The sequence below is a fragment of the Callorhinus ursinus genome, unplaced genomic scaffold, assembly GCF_003265705.2.
Source record: "Callorhinus ursinus isolate GAN/ISIS: 27379988/994484 unplaced genomic scaffold, GSC_fseal_2.0 scaffold18, whole genome shotgun sequence".
NCBI classification, from domain to species: domain Eukaryota; kingdom Metazoa; phylum Chordata; class Mammalia; order Carnivora; family Otariidae; genus Callorhinus; species Callorhinus ursinus.
Genome location: NW_027397080.1, coordinates 7711463 through 7737555, shown reverse-complemented (window position 1 = coordinate 7737555; position 26093 = coordinate 7711463). Strand labels below are relative to the sequence as shown.

The 26093-nt window shown below is 44.6% G+C and overlaps 1 protein-coding gene across 3 annotated transcripts in view; it reads right to left on the bottom strand.

Moving 5' to 3' along the window:
* The window catches only part of MTF1 (metal regulatory transcription factor 1), a 42329-nt gene extending 16669 nt beyond the window's left edge, over positions 1-25660 (bottom strand). For 2 of the 3 annotated variants that reach the window (XM_025855833.2, XM_025855834.2), the window contains exons 1-7: positions 25569-25660; positions 23252-23710; positions 8934-9172; positions 7857-7988; positions 5227-5300; positions 4641-4777; positions 451-525 (exon numbers count right to left, since the gene is read on the bottom strand). In XM_025855833.2, coding sequence (XP_025711618.1) covers positions 451-525; positions 4641-4777; positions 5227-5300; positions 7857-7988; positions 8934-9172; positions 23252-23659 — 1065 coding nt within the window. In that variant the 5' untranslated portion in view covers positions 23660-23710; positions 25569-25660. Of the gene's footprint in view, positions 1-450; positions 526-4640; positions 4778-5226; positions 5301-7856; positions 7989-8933; positions 9173-23251; positions 23711-24844; positions 25250-25568 lie in introns of those variants that run through there. The other variant, XM_073902875.1, reaches the window with a different exon arrangement.
* Positions 25661-26093: the final 433 nt, after the last annotated feature.

Below are 26093 nucleotides of genomic sequence, written 5' to 3'. Positions count from 1 at the left end.
CAGACTCTGGTCAGATCAGCAGGGCTTGAGGAAGTCTGCAAACTGGAATTCTGGTGAATTCTGGCCCTCCCCTTATCGTGGACTAATTTTAAACTCCTCAAGGACAGACCACACCTACTTTTTTACCACTACAAGCTCAGCACCAGTACACTGCCTGATGGACTAGGCACGCAATAAATATTTGCTATGCGAATAAAAGGAAGAAATTTTCTGGGGCCAGAAGTTATCGAGTGAGTGACACGGGTCAAAAGGCATTAGACATCAGAGAGAACAACCTCTCCCATGGGGGCTCTATCGGGAAATAAACCAAAACAGCCCTAAATGGTCAGTAATTGGACATAACCAAATCTGGAAGACTGCAAAGGCTGGCCTCCCTCAATTTTCCCACCAAAGCGGAGTGCTCAATTCTTGCACTTATTTTTCTTATACTCGTATCACAGGTACACTTACTGTAGAATTTTCTCGCAGTTCAGAATCTGTGGACAGAAGGCTCAAGTCACTCAGACAAAGTGAGTGATTTGTATCCTGTGAAAGAGAAAAAATTCTAATTGAGTAACAAAAAAATCAGAATTTACAGTAGCATAGCATGTAATAAAACACTTGATCACAATGTCCCTACCTACGGTTCCAAATGTCAAGATTTGTTACTTGCAGAGGTAAAAACCACCCAAAGAAAGGGCTATGTGAATTATTTTAATTTTTAAAATCCTGATATTCTTAGAAGACTGTCTTATATTTCTTAAAGATAGTTAATAGAAGAGTTTAAGAAATCTCATGACTCCAGCTCCAAGTAACAAAAGCTGTAATAATATGAAATTAGTAATATTTGTATAATTGGTCTTATCCTTTACAAAGCAATTTCACACGACCTCATCTGCTATTCATATGAACCTGAAGTATTATTTTATATTCCCATTTTAAGTATGAGAAAATTAACGCTAAGACTGGCAGTGAACTGCCCAAAATCACATAACTAATTAGCAGAACACAGACCCAGTGCTTCTGATGGGAACTCCACTACTGTATCACTGTGTCCCCAGCATCCTAGGGATTCTTACTCAGCAGTACTGAGGACTGGCTTTCAAATACGACTGCCTCGGCTAACTCTGAACTCTGGATTCCTAGAATGCCAGCTGCAATTCACACACTTTAAGTGGTATCCCTGCTTACCTCATGGATCAGATGTTTCTATTCAGACATGCATTCAACAAATAGTCACTGAGCGTCTACTATGTATTAGGATCTGTTCCAGGCCCAGGGATACAATAATGAACAAAACAAGGTCCCAAAACAAGGTCCCTGCCACCAGAGAGCTTACATTGTGGCGGGGGGGGGGGGGGGCGGGGCGGGGGATGACAAAATCCCCGAAGAATACAAGATGATGCTAAATGCTACGGAGGGTAAAGGGAATAGGGAATGCCGGGGCAGGAGATGCCCTTTTATTAGATCAGAGGAGGCCTCTTAGGTAAGCTGGCATTTGAGCAGATACTGAAGGAAAGAGAGCATGGGCCATGCACATCTCTGGGAAAAGTGTTCTAAGCAGAGGGTACAGCAAGTACAAAGTCCTGGAGGCAGGAATGGGCTTCCCTTGTTCGAGGCACTACGAAGAGGACAGTACAGTAAAATGAGAGAAAGAGAAGTAAATGAGGCCAGAGAAGTGACCAGACCAGGATCTATAGGGCCCTGTGGGCCACTGTAAGATCCTGACTTTTGCTCTAAGTGATGCAAGAAGCTACTGGAGAGTTATGAACACAGAAGAGGCATTATTTGCCTTATGGCTTAGAAAGATTGCTCTGGGTGAAATAGGCAAACCAGTCCGTGTCAAGGCAGAGTGGGAGTAGGGAGAAGGAGAAAGGTGTGAGGAAGATCACTTAGTGGTTACCGCAGTAATCCAGACAAAAGGTGACCGCAGCCTGAACAAAGTTATCAGAAATGATCAGATTCTACATATATTCTCATGGTAGAGCTGACGGACTTTGCTGGCAGCTGTGGGATATGAGGGGAGAGAAAGTGGTATCAAGAACGACTCCAAGACTTTTGGCCTGTGCCACTGAAAACACAGAGGTACCATTTACTAAGGTGGGGACCTGTAGGTGGAGGAGGTTTGGACATATCAAATTTGAGAAGACAGAGGTTTTCTGGGTTGAAGAGGGAGGCTGAATATATTGCTCTTCCTCAACTTACAGTGCAGCTACGTCCTGATAAACCCAGCCTAAGTCAAAAATGCACTGAATACCTAACTTTCCACACATCACAGCTCAGCCTAGCCTACCTGAAACACGCTCAGAACGCTTACATTAGCCTATAGTTGGGCAAAATAATTTAACACAAAGCTGATTTTATAACAAAGTGCTGACTAGCTCCTGTAACTGACTGAATACTGTACTGAAAGGGAAAAAAGAGACCAGTTGAATGGGTCTGGAACAGTTGGAAGTGTTATCCGTTGTTTACCCTTGTGACTGCAGGGCTGACAGGGGGTTGTAGCTTGCTCCCACTGCCCAGCATCACAAGAGAAGATCATACAGCCTACTGTTAGACCAGAAAAAGATTCAAATCAAAATTCAAAGTACAGTTTGTACTGAATGCATATCACTTTCACACCCATAAAATCAAACCATCCTAAGTGGGGCCTGTCTGTACAAGGCTAGAGTTCAGGAAGAGATCCAGGCTGGTGATCTTTACTTAGGACTCAGAGGCAATCTAGACGGCATTGAAAGCCTGGGACAAGAGGAGCTTCCCTTTACTGGCGAATGAGCTGCGACCCAGAGAAGACGAGACCTGAGCACCATGCACTGGGTTGTCCCAGTGCTTAGGGGCTGTCACCAATTAAAGTGTCCTTGTATTGTCACATGAATGAGAAGATTGGTCACCACTTAGTACAGGCAGCTTAGTAGACGAAGACTCTCAGATCTTAATATTTTTATCTGGTTTTCCAGAAGAGGAAACTGAGGCACAAAGAAGCCATTTGCCTAAGGGCATCCATCTGATCAGTAGTGGAGCTTGGATCTGAATTCAGGCAGCTGAGCTCCATAGGCCACAGCAGCCACAGCTAATGTTATTTTGCCTCTCACAACATAGGGGTCAAGAACCAGGCTCTGGAATCAGACTGCCTATCTAAATTAGAGTAATTACAAGCTTTGGATACTTACGCAAGTCATTTAATTTCTCCTTGTCTCAAAAGTTTCATTATCGGTAATGTGGAGCTAATAATAGTATTGGCCTCACAGAGCTCTTTTAAGTGAGATAATCCATATAAAAGCACTTAGCACCAAATTTGGCACAAGGTAAACACTCAGTAAATGTTAGTTATTATTACTAATAAGATACAGGGGCAGAATCTGTTTGAAGGAATCCTTTGCTATTTAAAAATTGGAAACTGGGAGCCTGGGTGGCTCAGTTGGTTAAGCAACTGCTTTCGGCCCAGGTCATGATCCTGGAGTCCCGGGATCGAGTCCCGCATCAGGCTCCCTGCTCGGCGGGGAGTCTGCTTCTCCCTCTGACCCTCTTCCCTCTCGTGCTCTCTATCTCTCATTCTCTCTCTCTCTCAAATAAATAAATAAAATCTTTAAAAAATAAATAAATAAATAAATAAATAAATAAATAAAAATTGGAAACCACAGAATTAAAGTATGCTGTCTCTCCCCAAATCAAAATCATATTACCTACTTTAGGGAAAAACCTCATTTTTCAAAAGGAGGTCAGTGTGTTTCAGTTCCTTTATCTATGAAACAGTAAGATGATAATAATAATGCTCACTTCCTAGGTTTAAGAGACATACATAAGTGCTCAATATGTTAGAAGTAAGAACAGTAGGGGTGCCTAGGTGGCTTGGTCGGTTAAACATATGACTCTTGATTTCGGCTCAGGTTTTGATCTCAGGGTTGAGATCGAGCCCCGTACTGGGCTTCACACTTAGTGGAGTTTGCTTCTCTCCCTCTCCCTCTGCCCCTCCCCATGTGCTGTCACTCTCTCTCTCTCTCTCTCTCCCTCAAATAAATAAATAAATCTTTAAAAAAAAAAAAAAAAGAAGAAGAAGAAGTAAAAACAGCAAATTTCTCCCAGGACCTCTCCAGAACGGAGCTGCAGAGGAGAGGGAAATACGGTAGAGGGGCTTGGCAAAGAACAGACCAACTGTCCAAAACTGCAGAAGAATGTTCTGTGGTTCAGCACCTCCCGTCAGTGGCTCTCAAACCTTCTGGCCTACAGACAGTTCAAAAGGGTAAGGAACCTTCCAGATTCTCCCTGGTTCTCCAATGATAGATTAAACGGATGTATGAAGCAAAGCATTAATCTGTGTTCCAAACTCAAGTACAGATGTACCATTTCGTAGACACAAATGAGGAAATAAGACCCTTTTAGAGCATCTGGCTGACCCATCCGAGACCTCTGGTTACAAGGCACCTCTTGCACCATATCTGATGGGAAGGAGGCAGAGCCGAATCAAAAGCTGAAGTACAGGGCGCCTGGTGAAATGTCTGGCTTGCACCATCCTGTCACAAAGACACAGATCTTGACCCTGATTTCTTCTCTCTCACTGACGGATACATAGAGAAGACGTTTTGACCTTTTATTTTGATATACAAACAACTGTTGCTGTTCCATGTTGCCCAGATCAAAACAAGGGACAAAACACCACGCACCTCTGATCCACTGTGATTTGGAAGTGCATTGTATGAATGTCCTTTGTTATCGTGACCTTTCATGTGACTTTTGAGACTGTACTGAGTGCTGAATGTTTTCTCACAGCCATTACTGGGGCAGAAAAAGGGTCTTTCACCTGCAAGAATGACAAATAGTGTTAATATTCCCATAGTCATTTCACTGGATTCAGACATCTACTTTTCCCTAACAGAGGGAAGTAAATATTCCTGAGGGTTCAGGTAACGGTCGTTACAAGTTGGACAAATTACATGCTAACCATTTCAGTCCTAAAACTAAATGTAGAGCAAACAGAGTCTGCCCTGGCAAGTTTAAAGAGAAGATATGTTTTTTCCCCCTCAGCTTCTTCTTTTGAGAATCTCTGCACTGGTTTCATTTCTTAAGGTTGGATTCCTGAGTCCAACCTTTAGATCCTTTTACCTCTGAAAGAAACTCAAACATTATGGGTGAAAGCTAAGCTGATTAGGCTTGCTTGTTCCACGAAGCTTTACAGGTCCCAAGGGAAACACAGATATTTACTGGCTTGATGAAGGTTAAGAGGAAAACTACAAATCAGCCTAAACTCACCAGTATGTGTACGGACGTGAGTTTTAAGGTGGTGGCTTGCCGCAAACGCCTTCCCACAGCCATCATGATCACACCTAAGGAAGTTGTTTAAGCAAAAAGAAACAGCAGTCATTAGGGAAACAGGTCTTTATCGTCACCATCTCTTATAAATACAAGCTCAAACTAAAACACATGTTCAGAACACTGAGCTCTCATCGAGGAAATTGGTTTTAGAGATGGGAAATGAAGACAGGTCACTGGAAAAAGTGACAGATCTGGGAACAGAGGGAACTGATGATCCAGGATAAATATTTCTTGTCCTACAAGTAAGTCACATGTTGAGAGCTCTGACAATAAAAGTCTTTTGATCAATTACTTAGCAAAATTCTACTGACGATCCAGAGCTGATATGGAAAATCTACTGCCAGTGGAATACCAGGGATGTCAATAGTGGGGACAGAGGCTCTCACAGAGGCCGGAAGCCTAAAATACAACACTACAACAAAATCAGTCCCAACTACATTGACCTTATAATATAGAATGTATAGTGGCTGTAATGACTTATTTATAATCTTCAGTGTCAAGATCCACTTCTTTCTCTTTTACTTTCTTGATAACCAGCACTGGAAGTAATCTCTCCCTCCTGGGAACTCCTGAGGCATTTACCTATGTGCTTCTTTTATGGCATCTGTCATTTCCAATCTTATTTTATCTCTACGTGTATACATTTGTTATCTGTTCTCCTAGATTATAAACTCTTTGAGGGCAGGGTCCAAGTAGTCCTTTACCTCTGCTGTAGTTCTTGCACACAGCAGGCATTCAGTAACTATTTATATGAATGAATGCATTTTCTTGTAAGCCAAAGTATTTTATTTCTTTAAATAGAAAGTTTCTCTGGAGCATTTTACTTCTTAATTATATATAATCATGTGTCTAAAGCCACATCTAATATTCAAGAAAAATGAGCAGTTTTAATCACCAAAAAATGCATGTGATTGAATAGAAATTAGAGTCCCCTCAACAGCCCTATGGGGGAAAAAGTAACCCAAGCGTCGCAAAATGTGGAGAGTAATCAACTAGAATTTAAATACTCTTGCTTTTAGGGGCGCCTGGCTGGCTCAGTCAGTAGAGCATGTGACTCTTGGTCTCAGGGTTTTGAGTTCAAGCCTCATGTTGGGCATACAGCTTATTTACTTACTTACTAAAAAAATACTCTTGGTGTTAGAGGGGCTATGACTCAGGAATGAATCTTTTTATTTTTTTTTTTAAAGATTTTACTTATTTATTAGACACAGCGAGAGAGGGAATACAAGCAGGGCAAGTGGGAGAGGGAGAAGCAGGCTTCCCGTGGAGCAGGGAGCCCGATGTGGGGCTCGATCCCAGGACCCTGGGATCATGACCTGAGCCGAAGGCAGACGGTTAACGACTAAGCCACCCAGGCGCCCCTGAATCTTTAATTTTAAAACACCATTCCATTCAGTTGATGTTTAAGAGCCGACTGCCCCTGAAGACAGGGGAACCATCTACGGGTCCTGAGAAGGAGATGGATGACTTGAGAGGGGGAAGGTAGCACATTTGATGCCATGTACGTAACAGCAGTCTCTCCTGCCACAGTTCAGAGACAATGTTTATGGGCAATTTTCAGTAATACATCTATATTATATTTAGGGGAAATCCTTATAAACTGATTATCTTATTTAAAAAAGTCATATGGGGCACCTGGGTGGCTCAGTCATTAAGCGTCTGCCTTCAGCTCGGGTCATGGTCCCAGGGTCCTGGGATCGAGCCCCGCTTTGGGCTCCCTGCTCAGTGGGAAGCCTGCTTCTCCCTCTCCCACTCCCCCTGCTTGGGTTCCCTCTCTCGCTGTGTCTCTCTCTGTCAAATAAATAAATAAAATCTTTAAAATAAATAAATAAATAAATAATAAATTAAAAAGTCATATAATCATCCCAAAGTTGTTTTTGAACCCCTACTGAATGCCGAGCCCACACTCTACACTATGAGCAGAGAAGAAGGTAGATGGTACAAGTCCTTCCTTCAAGGTTACCTGTCTACATGTGGATGTATTAAATATACATACATACATACACAGGTATATACAGATTGAAATACAGACAAAAATGGATGCTCCTATACGTATGTGAATACACACATATTACAAGGCAACAACTAAACAAGGCACAAAATAAAATACCTGTATTCTCACCCCTCAATCTGCCCTCTCATCTCCTCCTTTCCCCACCTCGATTTTTAGGTAGCTCTCCTTTCCGTTGTGCTCAAAGTCATTTGGGCACCTCGGCGGCATGTACTGTCTGGTTACTTGCGGTTTCTTTCTCACCAGACTACGTGCCCAAGAGAAGAGCGTGTGTCTTAGTATTTCTCTAGCACCGATAAAAGTGCCTCCCACTTTAAGTGAGTCTCAACAACTGCTTGTTGAAAAAGGGAAAGCATGAGGCGGAAAGGCTACCACCAGAGTCCAGAGTAAGGATGCTTTTAGAACCCACCGCCACTCCTCCTGTGTGCGGCAGTTGGTTGTAGCTGCCAAAGAACTAGCGGAGGGAATTTTCTTTCCGCTTTGAAAAATGTCAGGGCCACATGAAGACACCCATCTGCAACCTGGTCGGCGACAGACAGACAACAGTAAGACTTACCGAAATGGCTTTTCTCCTGTATGGGTTCGAATGTGCTTCCTCAGATCGCTGAGTGTGGTGAAGTACTTGCTGCAGCCTTCGGATTCACAGTTAAACGTTTTCCCTGTGTGAAGCCTCTGATGTGCTTTCAGCCTGCGTGATAGTCCAGAGATAAAGTCCCTCTGTCATTTGCATAATGTACGACAGAGCCTCCCCTCCCATGTCAGCTTAATGTGCTTCAGGATCCAGTGCCTAAGAATTCCATATCCGTAATATATTAGTATGCAAAACTTTTTGCTTGAAGGGAAATTCAGAGAAGTATGTAGCCTAGTGGTAGGAGTGTGACTGTGCAGCCAGACTGCCTGGGACTCAAATCCTGGTCCCACTTCCTACTGGATGGGGGGGCCTCAAGCCAGTTACAAAACCTCTCTGTGCTTCCACTTACGTATCAGCTCTGTGAGGATTAGAACTCAGGACAGTGCTCAGCACACCGTGGGTGCTTGCTAAGCGTTACATATTGCCACGTTTGTTATTTTAGACCCAAAGTTGAAGACTAACAGAAGTCTCCTGATACAAACAGTGTACAAGAGAACTGGCTAACGAGTGGTAGAAAAAAGTTATCTTCAAGGTGAGGAAGGAAAGAAAATGACAGAAGCCTCTGTACAAGACCCTGAGCCAAGGGGAGGCAACAGTACAAGTATTAAAATCCCCAGGCCAGTACGTCACTCCCGGAGATACAAATCTGAACACGAATGTACTATCCTTTTTAACCAACCCCATATATGTCAATCTTTAAGTAACATGTTCCTCCAGCGAATTTTAAACAGTTGAGAGCACAGCTGTGCTCTTCATTTTATTTTTTAATATTATTTTTTTAAGTAGGCTCCATGCCCAGCATGGAGCCCAGAATGGGGCTTGAACTCACAACCCTGAGATCAAGACCTAAGCTGAGACCAAGAGTCGGACGCTTAACGGACTGAGCCACCCAGGCGCCCCCGAGCTTTGCCCTTTAAAGCGCTGGAAGTGCCCATCTGCACAGGGCAAGGAGAGGGCTCCTCAATCACAAGGTCAGGGTCAGGGGTTGGAGGAGTGGGCGACCTGTACAGCGTGTTGAACGCCTTCTCACAGCCCTGCACGTCGCACTCAAATGGCTTCTCCTTCGTGTGCACTCGCACATGGATCCTGAGGCTGTAGGAGGTGAGGAAGGCCTTGCCACAGCCCTCCTGATTGCAGACGAAGGTGTACTCTCCTCGGTGAGTCTTCTGGTGGGTGCGCAGATTGCCTGCTGTGCTGTAGGTGCGGGGACAGCCCTCAAAGGTGCACTGGTACCGCTTTACCTGGCAGACAAAGGACACCTCATCAATAGGACAGAAGAGCTGCCGGGGGCCTAACTCCCCCCAGAGCCTGGCTTCCAGGACATGTGGACACACAGAGGTCCGTATCATAAACACAGAAAACAACCGCTAAGAACAAAGTGGGGAAATCTTCCCCTTGATCAAATCACGCCAGAACAACACATAATAAGTCACGGGGATGAGATAAGCTTGTAGGCAGATGAATATTCTAAATGAATATACTAAGGGGGGTTTTCAAACTCTAGTATACATCTAGCATCTAAAGGTGGGCCCATACTGTTATAGTTACCTATACTGAAATAACATTTTGGCTTTTTTTTTTTTAAGATTTATTTATTTATTTTAGAAAGAGAGAGAGAGAGAGAGAGAGAGACTGAGACTGTGCGTGCAGGGGAGAGGGACACAGAGAGTCTTAACCAGACTCCCCGCTGAGCACGGAGACTAACACGGAGCTCGATCTCATGACCCTGAGATCCTGACCTGAGCCGAAACGAAGAGTTGGACGCTTAACGACTACACCACCCAGGCGTCCCTTGGCTTTGTTTTAAGGCTTGATTAAACACCCTGCTTTATGGCACCCCACCTTGATTGGAACTGACCAATGTTAAACTGGGTCTAAGACATCCTGACATTGACATACTCAGTCATCAAGTGGTATCTCCCTAGCATAGTTTCCACTGCAAAGTTTCAAGTCTATGAAATGAAAATACCGTATCGTGAATTTCTCGGAGTATTTGCTGGTATGACATTTCTCAAAATGCCAGCCTCTCGGTTTCACTTTCACCACCAAACTTCTTGAGAGGGTGGCATACACGTGTGCCTGCATCTCCCTCGATGCCCACATATTCCTTAACAACTTGGCAGGCTGGTTTCACTGCAGGAAATTATTCTCTTGCCCTTCCCAGTGGCCAAACCCTTCCATCCTTCTCCATTTGCCTTTGCTTATTTGCAAACCTCTTGTATCGCCCTCCCCTCCTGAAAACTCGTCCTTCACAGCACAGCAATTCCACAGGGCTCTCTTTATCTTCTTCTCCTCCTCGGAGCCACGCCTTTCCCTTCACCTTGATATGTAGGTTTATTCTGGAACTTACCTCTCTCCTCCCTTGCCTGCCCCAGTGCAAGGGAAGCAGCCTTAGACGTGGCTAGAGGAGACTGAATTTCTGGCACTTATGTTCAAGACCTTCCACAACCCATTTTGCTTCTCTGAGCCTCAGTTCTTTATTTCTCAAATGAGTATTAATGCCTACCCTGCCTGTCTCATGGTGCTGTGGAGTGGAACGAAAGGAGATCAAACATTTGTGAAAATACGTGGTGAGTGATTTGATGCTGTACACACCAGGGTGCTAGTATTGTCTCCTCTTCAACTTTCGCCGACATCTTCATCCTTTGACCCGACCTTGCTCCAAAGCCAGTCCACATCTCCAACTACACTGTTAGTATTCATTCCACAGTTACTGAACTCTCAGGTCCCAGGCAACAAGCTAGATACCGTATCAGATAAATAAGTGAACAAGACAAAATCTCTGCTTTTAAGGAGTGCCAATTTTAAGGAGGCATATGTGCACAAATTATTATAATCTATGCTGAGCCCGACAACAGATATTTGCCCAAGGTGCCTAGGGAATATAAAAAAGGGAAACCTAACCCTTCTCGGAAAGACTGGAAGTAGTAAAAGGCTCAGAAGCTGAGGTCCTCTCTCCGAAGTGTTTTCTTCACTTGCCTGTTTGTTGTAGGGTATAAACTGAAAATGTGTTCCTCAGACAAACCAGGAAGAGAAGGGCAGTCTAAAAAGTGGTGACACAGGGCGCCTGGGTGGCTCAGGAGGTTAAGCATCTGACTTCAGCTCAGGTCATGATCTCAGCGTTGTGAGATCGAGACATCAGCCTCCCTGCTCAGTGGGGAGTCCGCTTTTCCCTTCCCATCTGAACCCCCTCTCAAATAAAAAAAAAAAAAGAGGTGCCACCTTAGGAACTGCATGGAAAGAGGAATGAGTGTGCTGGTACAGGGATCCACAAACATACCTGCAGTATGTAAGAGGCTATAAGGAGAAGGATCTAGAAAAATAAGGTGAGGCCTCCTTGGTCAAGCTATGGAGTAGAATAGGACAATGGGAGCTCACCAACGGATTTCAACCAAAAGAGCAACATATCAGATCTGCAGTCTAGGAGGGATCCTTCTGGTAGCCTAGTGGAAGATGGACTGGAAGGGTAAGAGAACAGAAGAAGGCACAGAGCCTAAGAGAAGAGGGACAACAGTCCAGGAGGGGATGAGAAGAACCTGAACGGGGAAGTGAGAGTGGACAGTATGAGAGATGAATTCCAGAGAAATTAAAGGCGGAGGAATGACTGGGCATACTGGCAAATGGGTGCTGAGAAGCAGAAGGGGTTAGGGAGAGGCAAAGTTGAGGTCAAGAGTATGGCCTGGATGACTAAACAGATGGTCACACCACCAAGCTGGGGCTGGATGGAGGGTGGAGAAGAGATCATGAGTTGGCTTTGAGGTGCTGCGAGGACTTCCAGGTAGAAACTTCTAGTAGACAGACATACAGGCTGCAAGCTGAAAGGAAAGCCTACGGCAGGAGTCATCAGTACACGTAGATGATTTAACCTATAGCAGGCTCTGCTTCAAGCCCAGCTCTTCCACTTATTCTGGAACCCTGGGAAAATTACTTAAGTGCACTAAGCCTCACTTTGCTTATTTATAACATGGAGAAAACAAAACCTATCTTTTTAGGTTTGTTGTAAGGATCAAGAATAATTTGTGTAAAGCATTTAAATATAGTGACAGGCGGTGTATCATAGGTATACAATAAAATAATAGCTCTTGTAAGAGGACAAAGGCTAGATCTCGGAAAGTCACCAATGTGTAAGGTGCTGGTAAGAGAAGCCACTGACAGGTGAGTAGGGGGAGGGGCGGGGAAAACAGGAAGAGATAAGGAGAACGATGGCACAGAAGCCAACAGAAAAAGGATCTCAAGGAAAAAGAACGATCCAAACATGAAATGTCTGAGAAAATAAGGAAGACAGGACTGAGGAAACTCCTGGATCCAACAGCTAGGAATCTAATGGCTTAGCAAGGCTAGTTTTAATGGACTGCTGGGGCCCGAAGTCTGGAGGAAGGTGAATAAACCAAAGGTGAAGCAGAGGTAAAGATGAGAGATGGATAGCAGCAGCAAGAGTGGGCTTCTGAGTTGATGAGGATTTCTTCCTTCCTTCCATCCTTCCTTCCTTCCTCCCGCCCTTCCCCTTCTTCCTTCCCTTTCTTCCTTTTTCTTTCTTTTTTTTTTTTTTTTTTTTTGGTTGGGTAGGTCCTGAGCATATTTGGAAGGAGAAAGGTCCCGGAAAAAAAGAGAAGCTGAGGATCTGAGAGGAATATAAAAAGGAGAAGGGTATTTAAAAGGTCAGTGGAGGGGCGCCTGGGTGGCTCAGTTGTTAAGCGTCTGCCTTCGGCTCAGGTCATGATCCCGGGGTCCTGGGATCGAGCCCTGCATCAGGCTCCCTGCTCCACGAGAGGCCTCCTTCTCCCTCTCCCACTCCCCCTGCTTGTGTTCCCTCTCTCACTGTGTCTCTCCCTGTCAAATAAATAAAATCTTAAAAAAATAAAATAAAAATAAATAAATAAATAAATAAAAGGCTAGTGGAGGGAAAAACCTCAGGTGGGAAGAAGGACAGGCAACTTGAGAGCGGAGAGGGACTGAGGTAAGGACAGGTGTGTTCAAGGGTGTACAAGGTTTCCATAAAAGGCCAAATGGTACATATTTAAGGCTTTGTGGGCCATGCAGACTCTGTTCCAACCACTCGACCCTGCTGCTATTATGTGAAAGTAGCCATAGACAATATATAAATGGACAAGCCAGGCTGTGCTCCAGAAAAACTTAATTTATGGACAGTGGGATTTGAATTTCGTATCATTTTCATATATCATGAAATACTATTCTTCTTCTGATTTAAAACAAATCATTTAAAAATGTAAAAACCACTCTACAAACACAGGCATCTGGATGGACTGGGCCTGTGGGCCACAGTTTGCCAAACCCTAAAACCTGTGGGTGTGGGGAAGGGAGGAGCCCTAACTCCTCCCGTCTCCCCTCCCATTCCTTGTCTCATCTGTCCAACCCCCAACACAAATCTTGCACAAATGCTCCCTCACTTTTCATTCCGCAGCCTTCCCACTACTACACAGGAGGTGCTCCGTCAATACTTGATGACAATGGAATGACTGACTCCGAAGTCCAGGCGTTCTCATGTTTCGGTGCCTATGTCTGAAGCCAATCGTTCCCAGATCTGTTCTACAATGTGTTCTCCACATGCCACCTCTATGCTCAGATGCGAACGTCCCTTCGCCTGATATTCAAGGTCCCCCTGTAGGTGTCTTCCGCCTTCTCCCCTGGGACTCCATCACCAGCCCAACAGGAGTCTCTGTTTGAGCCTACAGGCAACAGGACCCCCGATTCCCTAATCGCCACAGTTGAGTCCCCACTCGCCTGCCTCTGCTCTCTCCATTCTCTCTGCTGGAAGTGCCTGCTTCCTTCTCTGCTTTTCTGAGTCTCTCTCTTCCTTCCATTCAGGCCTCACTACCTCCAAGGTGCTCCAGGATCAACACATGAAGTGACAGTGCCCTTCTCTGAATTCCAATCATATTAAACTGTACCACTTATTTGGCACTTAGCCTGTGTTGTTAATTTTCCTCTCGTGCCTATATCCTGATTTCCCATCAAGACTGAAAACCTCGTTGGTTCTGCCAGGCAGAGATTTCAAAACAGTCACCGACCAGGAAGGAGAAGCAGGACTGTGGCCGCCGCAATAAAAGAGTAGCATGTCTCCGTCAGAGTGCGTCAACAATGGCGGCTGATAAGAGCAGACTCTCATTCTTAAGATGCGACAGCAGCTGGTCACTTTATAAGGAACAGTGCAATCAATCATTAACTACCCCTCCCTGTCTCCTTGCCCTGCCAACCCCACTCCCGTCCAGGATTTTCACTTGGCCAACTCAAGCTTCCATTAAAAGCTCCTTCCTCAAGGAATTGTTTTACATCATCACCTCTTTAGTTGGTGGGCATGGCAGTAGCGGGAGAACATGAGGCACTAAATAACTACTTGTTGAGTTAAATGCAGGAATGGCTACTCTCCTGGTGGACTGCAGGCTCCATAAGAGCAGGGCCCACGTCTGTCTCAGGCACAGCCTCAGGGTCTAGCCTGGTGGAGGAGTGGCACCACATTCATATTCGTTGAATGAATGAAGGATTGATTACACAAACAAACAAAAAAACCCAGCAGGACTTCATGCTGAGGAAAGTATGACAAAGGGTGACAAATGACAAAGGAAGGATGGTCAACTAGGTCAAATGTAGCAGACATGATGACTATGGAACCATTCCTTGGGTTCACCTGACTCGCCAGATCATAAGCGCCCCAGCAAGATTAGCTTCACTGGAGGGGTAGGACTAGAAGCCAGAATGTCACAGGCTGAGAAGTCAGGGAAAAGCAAGGAACTAAGACCATGAATATAACTACTTTTTCAAGGAACTTGGCTGAGAAGAGAGAGAGGAAAGTTGGGAGAGGACACAGACCGGGGAAGGTATTTGTGTTTAAAGGTAGGGGAAACAGGCTGACTGACAAAGCCACTGCCTGCTCCCCGATAACATGCTGAATAGACGAGTAATCTCTTACCCCATCAGGAGGGAGGCCAGAAATGGAAGTCATTATTCTGGGTCTTTCAGAATCATTTTTATTTTTTTATTTTTTTTTTAAAGATTTTATTTATTTACTTGAGAGAGAGAGAGAGAGCGCATGGGGGGGGGGGGGTCAGAGGGAGAAGCAGACTCCCCGCTGAGCAGGGAGTCCGATGTGGGACTCAATCCCGGGACTCCAGGATCATGACCTGAGCCGAAGGCAGTCGCTTAACCAACTGAGCCACCCAGGCGCCCCAGAATCATTTTTAAATAGCACGAAATTTCACAAAAGGGAAAACTAAACCTCAAACTGGATCCAAACAGGAAGTTGCAAAAAACACGTAAGTTTTCATGGTTACAGAGAAGAGGTATTGCAACATATGGTACATTTAAATCCAAGTAAGGTTTATCATGGTTTCAAAAAATTATGTCACAGGGATTATACTGTCCAAGGTGCTAGGCATACAGAAAAAACAGTCCCTGCTCTCAAGGAGCTCAATGTCAAGAGGAGAATCAAACAGACAGACAAAACCAATATGGTATGAGAAGTTGTGCTGATAATGGATATGAGAATAGAAGTACAGGGAAAAGCATCTAATTTAGACTTGGGGGCCACTGAGAAAGGCTTCTCAAAGGAAGTTACACTCAAGCTGAATCTAAAGAAAGAGGTGACACATAACTCACCTCTCAAAATTAACTAGCATTATGTATAGTATGTATGTATATGTATAATATGAACGTAAATGTCACTGACGACTCCACTGGATAATAAAGAATGCGTTTCTCTAGAAGAGCTGAAGAACTGCATCACTTTAACTTTCCTGTGTGGCCTCTAACACTTGTTGATTACTAAGGTAAGGAGCACGGAGGGGTGCAGAGTAGGCTCATTGAGGATGGGGTCTAATGTTATAATGGGCAAGAAGCATGAGCTTTCAGAGAACTGACAGCGGTTTACAAGGTGTTCTGAGTAGTTCTAGAATAGAGAAATAGTTAACAAAGATGACTGCCTGGTTAAGTCAACAGAATCAGAGAAGGAAAGGTAAATGAGACAAGCAAAAATGAGAAAATTAAACACTGGACTCCAGGAGACAAAAGCTTAAAAATTTTCAGAAAGGAAAAAAAGCTGGGTTTCTGCTGGAGGAAAAAGAAATGAGAGACCAAGAGAACTAGATTTGACCCTCCTTACCAGCCCCATACTCAATGAGGAAAAGGAGTCTCTGGCCCTGAGCATCCAGGGCATGAATGTTCTCACAAGTCAACAACTGACTTGGCCTCAGTGGCTGTGGGAGCTGTCCGTTCCTCCCCAACACTGGAGACTTCCCACCCCTCTCCCCAATACCACCTCTGTTCCCAGGCAGGCATTGATCTCACTTCTTCTACTCTACAATGTGCAACCACAGAGCTCAAAGTGGAAATGGAAGAGCTCTGACTGACCTCATTTCTTCATCAGGCCTCGCACTGCCCACCATCAGAGCTGGAGTCACACAGCACTTCCCACACCTCAGCCTTTTACACTCGCAGAACTAACGCCTTCCTGCTGCCCCTTTCCATGGCTAACAGGCCTCAGTGGCTGAGTCTCCCCTCTGTCTTTACAAAGGTGGTGTGTTATGTCCGAACAGCACAGGCTTTGGCGTCCAGAACATCCTCAGTTCAAACCTCATTTCTGCCACTTGCTAGCTGTTTGTTTCCAAGCCTGTTTTCTTCATCTGTAAAATGAGAGCTAATAGTACCTATTCTATAAATTGTTATGAAGATCAAATACGAAGCTATGCTGAAGCCCCTAACACAGTGACTAGTACACAGCAGGTGCTCAGCAGATGCTAGCCACCTTACCCTCTCACCACTGCCAGCATTTCTGGAGTCCTCATTCTTTAGCTCTAAGGGCCCTCAGCTTATAAAATAAGTCATGGGGATGTAGCGCACAGCATGATAACTACAGTTAATGGTATCATATTGTGTATTTGAAAACTGCTAAGAGAGCAGGTCTTAAAAGTTCTCATCATAAGAAAAAACCTACAACTATGTGTGATGACAAGACTTATTGTGGGGGTCATTTCACAATGTACACAAATACTGAATCACTATGTTGTGTATCTGAAACTAATATAATGTTACATGTCGATTATCTCTCACTTAAAAAGGTGTTTTTGTTTTAAATGAGCCCTCAGCTCTTGCCTGGTACTCCAACTGCCCACCAATGGAAGTAACTTCCAGTGGCTGGGTACTAAGGAAGTCAAAGGGAACAGATCACCTGTGGCAAGGGCTGGTGTTCACAGAACCCAAAGGACTACAAACATGTTGTCCTGATTATAAACGGTGGTTCACATTCTGTAGCGATATTAATACAAAAGCTCAGCCAATTAGGGGTTACTGGGACTTCTGCAGGCTCTCCTGGAACCCAATCACAATTTATAACCTTGTTTTAAGGAGAAAATGCTTCCCAAAGGGTTCCTAACAAAGGCCATTTTAACCTCTTCTTAAACAGATTACCTCTGAACCTCCTTCAAGAACCGCAAGGGCCTACAAGGGACAGAGAGTAAATGAGCATTCACTGAACAACCACAATGATCCAGACACTGTGCTAAATGTTTTCTGCACATACTGTTGTATATTTATGTATGAATAAATCTCATTTAATCTTCACAAAATGCAATGGGGTATTTTTATTTCAATTTTACAAAAGAGGAAACAGAGCAGCTTGCCCAAGGCCACACAGAATAAGCCAGAGCAAAGATGGAACCTAAATCTAAATTATCCCTTTGCACATCACAGAAGAAACAATTTCAAGAATAGGATTGATTTAAATAAGAGAAAAACATTAAAATTTGGGCTCTTTTTCCAATGTCCTACACTACCAAAATGTTAGCAATACCCAACAGGTACAGCTTATATAAAATGTAAATTTGAGACCTGTTATTCCTGCAGCACCATGCTATAAAACCAATATGTACACAAAACCACTCTGTTCCTCTTCCAGGCCAGGGGGCCTCAGTGATGGAAGTGCCGAGGGCTATGGAGAGGTACTAACAGGCATACAGGCTTCGGCTTCTGCCCTGGGTTCCTACAAACTCCATAACCCCTACCCCCACCCCCAGCAGTCTCCCTGAAGGGCTGGGACTATTTCTTTGCCCTTCCTGATAGCTGACAAAAGTAGGTACTCCATAAGTAAAAGCCTGTGGAAAGGGTGAATGGATCCTTAACACCAGAATTTCAAGTAGCAAAAGTCCTAGTTCTGAATGGCAATTCTGTGGGAGTTCAGAAGGGAGCCTGGAAGAAATGTAATCACAATATATGCAAAGACTAACAGCAAGTAGTTCCCCTCTGGGAGAGTCAGCAATATCCAGGTTTGTCAGAGTAGATCATTCTACTGCCTGAGGGGCTGATAATGAGGAATGAAACTGGAACTAGGTCTCCCAAAGTAAAGGACGTATTGCAAAACACTAGAGTCAAATTTTTCCCTTTATTCTTATACTTAAAGTTTCTAATACTAAGGGGAAAAACCCCACAAAACTCCTCTTGGAGTGTCACTGACTAATAATAGCAAGCAGCCTAATTCACAAAGCATCTCTGTAACTGTGCTTCTTGGTAGAAAAAAAAAAAAAGATATTCTTTTCCAATCAACGCACTGGAATACTTTGGTGCATCATGAAGAACATATTTGGTATGGGATTCCTGGCTTTCTTCATACTTCCTGGCCAATTACTGAGCAGAAAAGTGGCAAAGTCAGTTAGCTACAGGGGGTACATTATGTTCACCAGTGTGGTTCACACAGAGGTGGATGAACAGGTAACTAGACAGTTCTGGCAGGTTCTCAGGAAGGGATGGATGCAAGAAAGTTTGGGATATCATGGGCTACATGAACCAACTAAGGGAAACACAGCTGCTCAGAAGCCCAGAGCAGGGCATTAAAGGAGCAACCCCCTTTAGAATGCTGACTTGTATAGAAGGACATATTTTGATTGGAGATTAGCAGGAGGATGGTGGTAAGACAGCAAGTATGAGAATAAGATACATGAAATTAGAGTCAGAATGACCAGTGGGCCTGTGGAAAGGAGGAGAAGACAGTATCTGTAGCAAGGTTCTGGTTGGTTTATTTTTACGCAAGACAAGCAAAAGGGAAAAAAGTGAAGTAACAGGTAAGCCAACTACACACTATAGGAAACAATAGAACAATCAAGGGTAAACAGGAAAATCGGGCTAAAATCTGACTCAGAAAATAAACTACTTGGGAAGCCAAGAAGACTAACTAGTTATCAAATGATTTGATTTCTCAAGAGTAACACCTGGACACGGAGATGGAGGGAAAAGACCAGGTTTTCAAAAAGAGGGAAAAGTGGGGGTACAGAAATCATGAAATTATCAGTCTGGCCTCTTCAGGCCAATTAAATGGATTTAAGTGCCCCCCACCCCCACCCCAATCACTGTTAAAGCAAAAGCTAAGGTTAAGATGGTGCCTCAGGAGGGCAATGCCAGGTCATTAAGCAACATTTTCAAAGACTAAAAGCCACTGAATGCTTTGCCCTCAGTCTCCAACAAACTCCACTCTGATTTTTTTTAAAGTTTCTAGAATCTTCCATGTACGTTCATGGATAGACTAGAAAGATACGGTGGGATGAAAGTACAGTGAGCCAAATCCATAGTAGATTGAACAAGGTGTTCACAGTACTCTTCACCTTATCTACTCAACATGATCAAGACCTGAAGCCATGAATGGTAAACTAGGCTTCCAAGTATAGTCCCCAACTTATGACGGTTCGACCGTACAGTGGTGAGGAAGTGATACACAACCAGGAGAAACTGTACTTCAAATTCTGAATTTGGATCTCTTCCCTAGCAGCGAGCCACGGCTCCCAGTCAGCCCCATCATCAGGAGGGTAAACAACCGATATACTTCTAGCCATTCTGTACCAATACAACCATTCTGTTTGTCACTTTCAGCATAGTATTCAATTAATTACATAAGCTGGTCAACACTTTATTACAAAACTGGCTCTGTGTTAGATGATTTTGCCCAACTACAGGCTAATGTAAGAGTTCTGAGCACATCTAAGGCAGGCTAGGCTAAGCTACGAGATTGATAGGTCAGGTGTCTTCAATGTACTTTCCATGACATTTTCAACTTCTGATGGGTTTATCGAGACATAACCGCACCATGAGTCAAGGAAGATCTGGAGCCCGGAGTGGGAAAGCGACAGCTCATATAAGTGATTGCATAATATCATTCCTTCCCTACCATCTCCTTTCCTGCCTAGATCAGCATTTCCCAAAATGTGTTCCACAAAATACCAATCCTAGAAATGACACCTGAAAATGGTTTCCCAAGTTCAAAGTATTTAGAGAAGTCTGCATTTCCTTCCTTTGCAGTTATTAACACATCAAAAGCTCTGAAAAATTCTGTAATAAGCCTCTGTCTCGATTCAACTTAATGTTTCCCAAACAGTTGCTCTCAAAGCACTTTCACATAGTAATCATTAACTGAGGATGGCTTAAAGTTTAGGCTCTAAGCCAGGTTCACATTTTCTGTGCTAAAGAAGTGATTCCACCCCCTTGAGTTGCTACTACCACCTCATCGCTCTTCCTCCAAGTACCATAGTAAACACACACACACACACACACACAACTTGACACTTCCTGCCTCCGGTTTCCTCACCACCCACTCACTTCTCCATCACTGGAAATCTGGCTCTGGCCCCCAGTGCTCTATAGAAAGTCTTCTCATGGTGTGATCAGTGGACAGAGGGCAGAACCAATGGCTTCTCTTTGGCCCCTCAATCCCTCTGCAGGGTCACAGAGGAACAGTCACACTCCCTGACACTTGGTCCTCACCTGCCACAACACCGTATTTCACTCATCTCTTTCACTATGTGATCTTTGGTTCCTCTTTATCTTTTTAGCCTTTACATTCGCAGTCCAACTCTGACTCCTCCCTTGAGTGAACTGCCCATGGTCTGAACCCTTCGTGAATCCTGAGCCAGTCGCTTGACTTCAGATCCACATTTCCAATGGGCTTCTCAACTTGTTCACTTTACTTTTCCTCAAGGACTCTTCATTCACTATACTCCAAAGAAGCTCATCAGCTGCCCCCCCAAACTTTCTCCTCTTCCTGATTCCTCTTATGAACTCACCATTCCCAGACGATGAGGCGAACAGCAGAGTCCACTGCTTTCTCCTCAGCCTGACACAGCAGTCTGAACAGGCCTCTGATAAAGTACCTATCATGGTTTACTCTAACTACTCAACATGCTTCCTAGTCTCCATTTATCCTCTGTGCAGCCCCTTAGCTAAGACAGAGAAGAAACCCGACATACTTGGAAAAATGGATGAATCCTTTGAATCATACCCAATTCATGGCTCATTCTTCGAATGCCAGTAACAGATGAGGTTCTCTTATACTTCAACAAAAGCTCTGGATTCTTTCTACTTTACAAGGCCATTATCCTTCATCAGACTCAAATAAAACCCCAGATCTAAACTACAACTACCTAATTGGGCAATCAAGCTACCACTGCTACCAGAGCAATATTTCTAAAATGCTACCCTAACCACATCACTCCTTGGCTCAGACACCTTCAATGGTTTCCCACTATTTCCAGAATACAGTCCAAACCCCTGAGCATGTTATCACTGCCTTCCATGTCTGCATCTCTGCTACCTTTCCATCCTTATTTTCAACTACCCTCTAAGCTCCCTATGTTCTAGTCCAGGAGTAGGCACACTCTAGCCAGTGGGCCAAATCTAGCCCACTGCCTGTTTTGTAAATAAAGTTTTACTGGATAACAGCCAATCAACATTTTGGGCCAGATCATTCTTTGTTGCAGGAAGCTGTCCTGTACATTGCTGAAGGTTTAATAGGATCACTGGCCTCCACCCACTGGATTCCAGCAGCACTTCCCCAGTGTGACGACCAAAAATGTCTCCACACGTTATTAAATACCTTATGGGGAACAAAACTGCCCCAATTAAGAATCACTATTCTAGAGATTTCCAAGTACAAGCTAAGAGTAAGTATGATGTCACTGCTAATAAAATACAAACCATACAGCAATTGTCGTATAGTGTCCACATTAAGAGATAAGAGTCGCACAGTATTCAGTGCTGGTTGCCTCACTCTTGGGAGACTGTGCTCCACTGTGAATTTTAAGAAGACTTTGGATAACTGGAATTCATATGATTCAAGGTGATCAGACTGATGAGAAACTAGCGAAGAATGTCACAGAGGAATATTTAAGTAAATCAAGGTGGTTAGCCTGTACAAGAGAAGATAAAGAGAAAGCCATGATCTTTAAATATCTGTTGTCCTGTCAGAGGAAGGTTTAACTTGCTATTGTTCAGGAAGGCAGAACCGGTGGGCAGCAGCTGCTGGAAGGCAGGTTTTTGGCTCTATACAAGTAAAAGCTTTCTAACAATCAGAGCTGGCCAACAAATGTATGAGGCTGAGTGGTGAAACACTGTGCTCTCGTCATTCTGCAAGTGTTCAAGCAGAGACCAGATGAACTCATGTCAGAGATGCCATAGAGAGATTCCTGCCTGAAGTGGGAGGTAGGACGAGATGGTTTCTCTCTGGTTGCTTCCAGCTCTGAGATTCTACGGCTAGCAGTGGAAAAGCCATATGGCACAAATAATAAAATTCTCCAATTCCAAGACCTTAATTACAGCACAAGAGAAAACTATTTTGCTAAATCATTTACCCTATGTTTGGTAACATTTTACATTTAGTCCCTGACATGGCGACTACCAGTGATCTGTTTTTTCTAATGGACCTGTAATCAGTTCTAGATAATGTCTATCACTACCTTTAAACCGTATCTTTCATTCTGCTAATGATCACCACACCAGTACAATTTGTACAATGCTTTACGGTTTTCCAACCATCGTGACATACATTACCTTACTCACAGTAGCTAAGTATGAGCATGAACACTTATTTTAGATAACCTGCTCTCATTTACTGTCTCTTGCCTGAATTTCTTATGAGAGAAAGCAAGGCCTTATTATTCATCAAATATTCACTATGAAAATAAAACATATTCTAGAAGATACTCATCTCCAAAACAAATTATTTATCGACACCCAAGAATAAGCCAAATCTAGTTATTTCAGCATCAAAACATGGACTTACCTCAGTGAAATTTCTATTTTATTTATGACTTGGGGAGGAAAATTTGAAACACTAGAATTCAGCTTTCCCAAATTTCAATGTGGCCATACAAACTAAAACTTCCAGAAAGCAGTCATAACAAAATGTGAAGCATATGTGTTGTTGACAAGCAAAGCCACTGTAGGTCCTCATTCCAGGAACTCCTTTATTCCCCAGCTAAAACTGCCAACACAAGTTATGTAAGGACTTTTTTCCAAAGCTAGACTGGGCCCTCACCCACTGCTTTACTTACTTCTTTACGTTTCGTTTCTGGACATTCCGACTGCAGAGTGAGAGTTGCACCTTCGATATTTCTTGGCATGGGCGTGGAACCAGGGTTTATTGTTAAATGAATCTGATCTGGTGAGATAATGTGTTGCACATAACCCTGGGACATTGCTTCATGATCTATTAGGTGAAAGCCTTCTTCACCCCCTACTAGAAAAGGCAAGTGTTCGCCACACTGTCCATCGTCATCTTCATCCTCCAAAGTGCCAGGGTCCTGCTCAATAAGAACAGTTGTCCTATCATAAACAGTTCCAGATGAGGAAGGCACCAGTCCGTTTTTATCCACAAACCTGAGCATCTTGTCATCGGGGGTCAGCTCATCTTCCTCTGCCTCAAAGTAGATGATGTTGTCGTCTGGACTGTGTTCCCCCATGGTTCAATCGTGCTCAGCCCAATTGTGAGAAATGGAAAGGTAATGACCTGTCTGCAACAGGACAAAGCCAGAGTTAGAATCAAACCCAGGGACCTCCTCAGCAACCACAGGGCTCATTTTTCCTCTCACTTGAAGAATAGGCCAAAGTAAATGAAAATCATCTTCCTTGGGAATATTTTTTGAAGTTTAACTTTGAAACCATCAAGTCATTTTAAAGGAAAAGCAATGTCTTTATTTTATTTTATTTTTTTAAGATTTTATTTATTTACCCAACAAAGAGAGACACAGCGAGAGAGGAAGCACAAGCAGGGGGAGTGGGAGAGGGAGAAGCAGGCTTCCCGCTGAGCAGGGAGCCCGATGCGGGGCTCGATCCCAGGACCCCAGGACCATGACTTGAGCTGAAGGCAGACGCTTAACGACTGAGCCACCCAGGCGCCCCAGGAAAAGCAATGTCTTAAAAAGAAAAAAAAAAAAAAAAACTGAAGAAATAAGTAGCAGTTCTTAAGACCTTCCAAACATGTGTTACTACCAAACAATTCCTAAAGGGGATAAAAGGGCAAACTACTTCAAGGCTGAGTTGTTTTAAGTCTTAGAGTAAGAAAACCCCAGTCACATATCCCCCAGATTAGATCATGGGGGCAGCGTAGTCTATTGTGGAAATTGAACTTTGGAAGCAGGGTCACCTACCCACAAATCCCAGCTTTGCCACTTCCTACTTGGGTAACTTTTCTGTACCCCATTTTTCTTATGGGTAAGGGGGACTGGTAGTTCCTTCTCTCAAAGTTGTTACTCAGAGTAAAAGAGATAATATATGTTAAGGCACAATGTCTGAGAATAATAGGGAAAACAAGTATGAATTCATTCCCTCCTTCCTAAAACAGACGTTTCAGCTTCTGGGTAGGGGGGCTGATCCCTAGTCAGGCATATTCAATGAAGATCATTATGTCCATTAATCTTCTAAAACAATGTGGTGTCCACTAGAACCTATGCTTGTATAGTGTGCTCTCTGCAGTGAGGAAATAGTGAATCTTATTTTTGTTTCTACTGCCCCTAGCACAATACAAAGACACTAAGAGTTCAGGAGATGTCAGCTAAATGAATGAAAGAGCTGCAGATATACTCTCTTGGGAAGACATACTCTCTTGGAAAGATATGTTCTCTTGGAAAAAATACCAAATTTGAAACTTTCCTGTTCTGGATTCGTTCTTCTTCCTTTAGTTGCAAACACACAGGTTCTACAAATGTGGGTCTGGCAGGCAGAACAGAATTTAAAAATAATCAGCACATCACTTTTAGTTTTCAGTCTGGCTTTGCACTTTTTCTCTTCTGCCCTGGGTTAGCAAGTGAACCTTTACATAGTGGGGCGGCTAGACAGAGAAGTGTTTAGCAGAGACAGGCCAAGGGATCAGATCCGGGAGGAACCTGCCCGACCCCTTGCTCTGGCTTACGCAACCCGGTAGATGCACATTTCGCTGCATCTGAGGAGAGATAAGAGCACCGGAGGCCCCACAGGGCTTCCCCGGCACCATCAGCAGCTAAGCGGAGACCAACTGTCCGGAACAAACAAGACCAGGAGGCTTGAGGGTGGCATACGAGGAGTACAAACGGAGCACCCCTGAGAGAAGGCTGAGAAAAGGAACCTGACTGGGATAGCCCCCAGACGGGGCCACAGAGAAAAATCTGAAGACAGGCTGGGGGGCTCCAAGCCGGGCGAAGAGGGGCAGGGTCCAGGTCTCCATGGAAACAGGGAAGGGGGGCTGGATACCCATCCCCATGGAAACGGAGGAGGGGTGGGGTCCCTATGGTGACCAGACTGGGGTCTCTAATGGGAAATGCTTCAGGAGGGAGCCTAAGTCCCGCGCCCCCCGGGAAGCCCCCAGCCCAGGCCGCGTCTAGTTTCGCCTTTTACCTCCGCGGCTCCCGGCAACGGCGGCAGCGGCAGCTTCTCCCCTCCCCAGCGGCACCATGATTGCCCCCACCTTCCCCGAACGTCACTTCCGCTTCCGCTTTCCGGAGGAAGGAGGAGATACCGGCCCCGCCTCTCCCTGGCGCTTCTAGTTGGTTTAGGCGATGTGGGGGCTGAGCTCGAGCCTCCAATTGGCGAGCAGGAGGGGCGGGGCGGGGCGGGGTGCCGCGGAGACGCCGCGGGGCCGTAAGTTCGTCCCGCGCTGGGAAGTGCCCGCCGCGTCCGCAGTCGACCGGTTGTTGGGGCGTCAGCCTTTTGGCGCCAGAGGCAAGGAAAGGGGGTCGAACCTCCCCAACTAGTCGAAAGTAGCCTCAGCCCGGCTTGCGCCGGCCGCCCTCGCCCTGGCAGCCACAACTGCAACGGGAAGGACCCCAGTTAGCCATCCGAATTCCAGCTCGGACCCTTAAGGGGAGCCTGCAAGGCTATGACCTTCCCGGCTTTCGCCCTCTGGTGTTGAGGGGAAGCTGG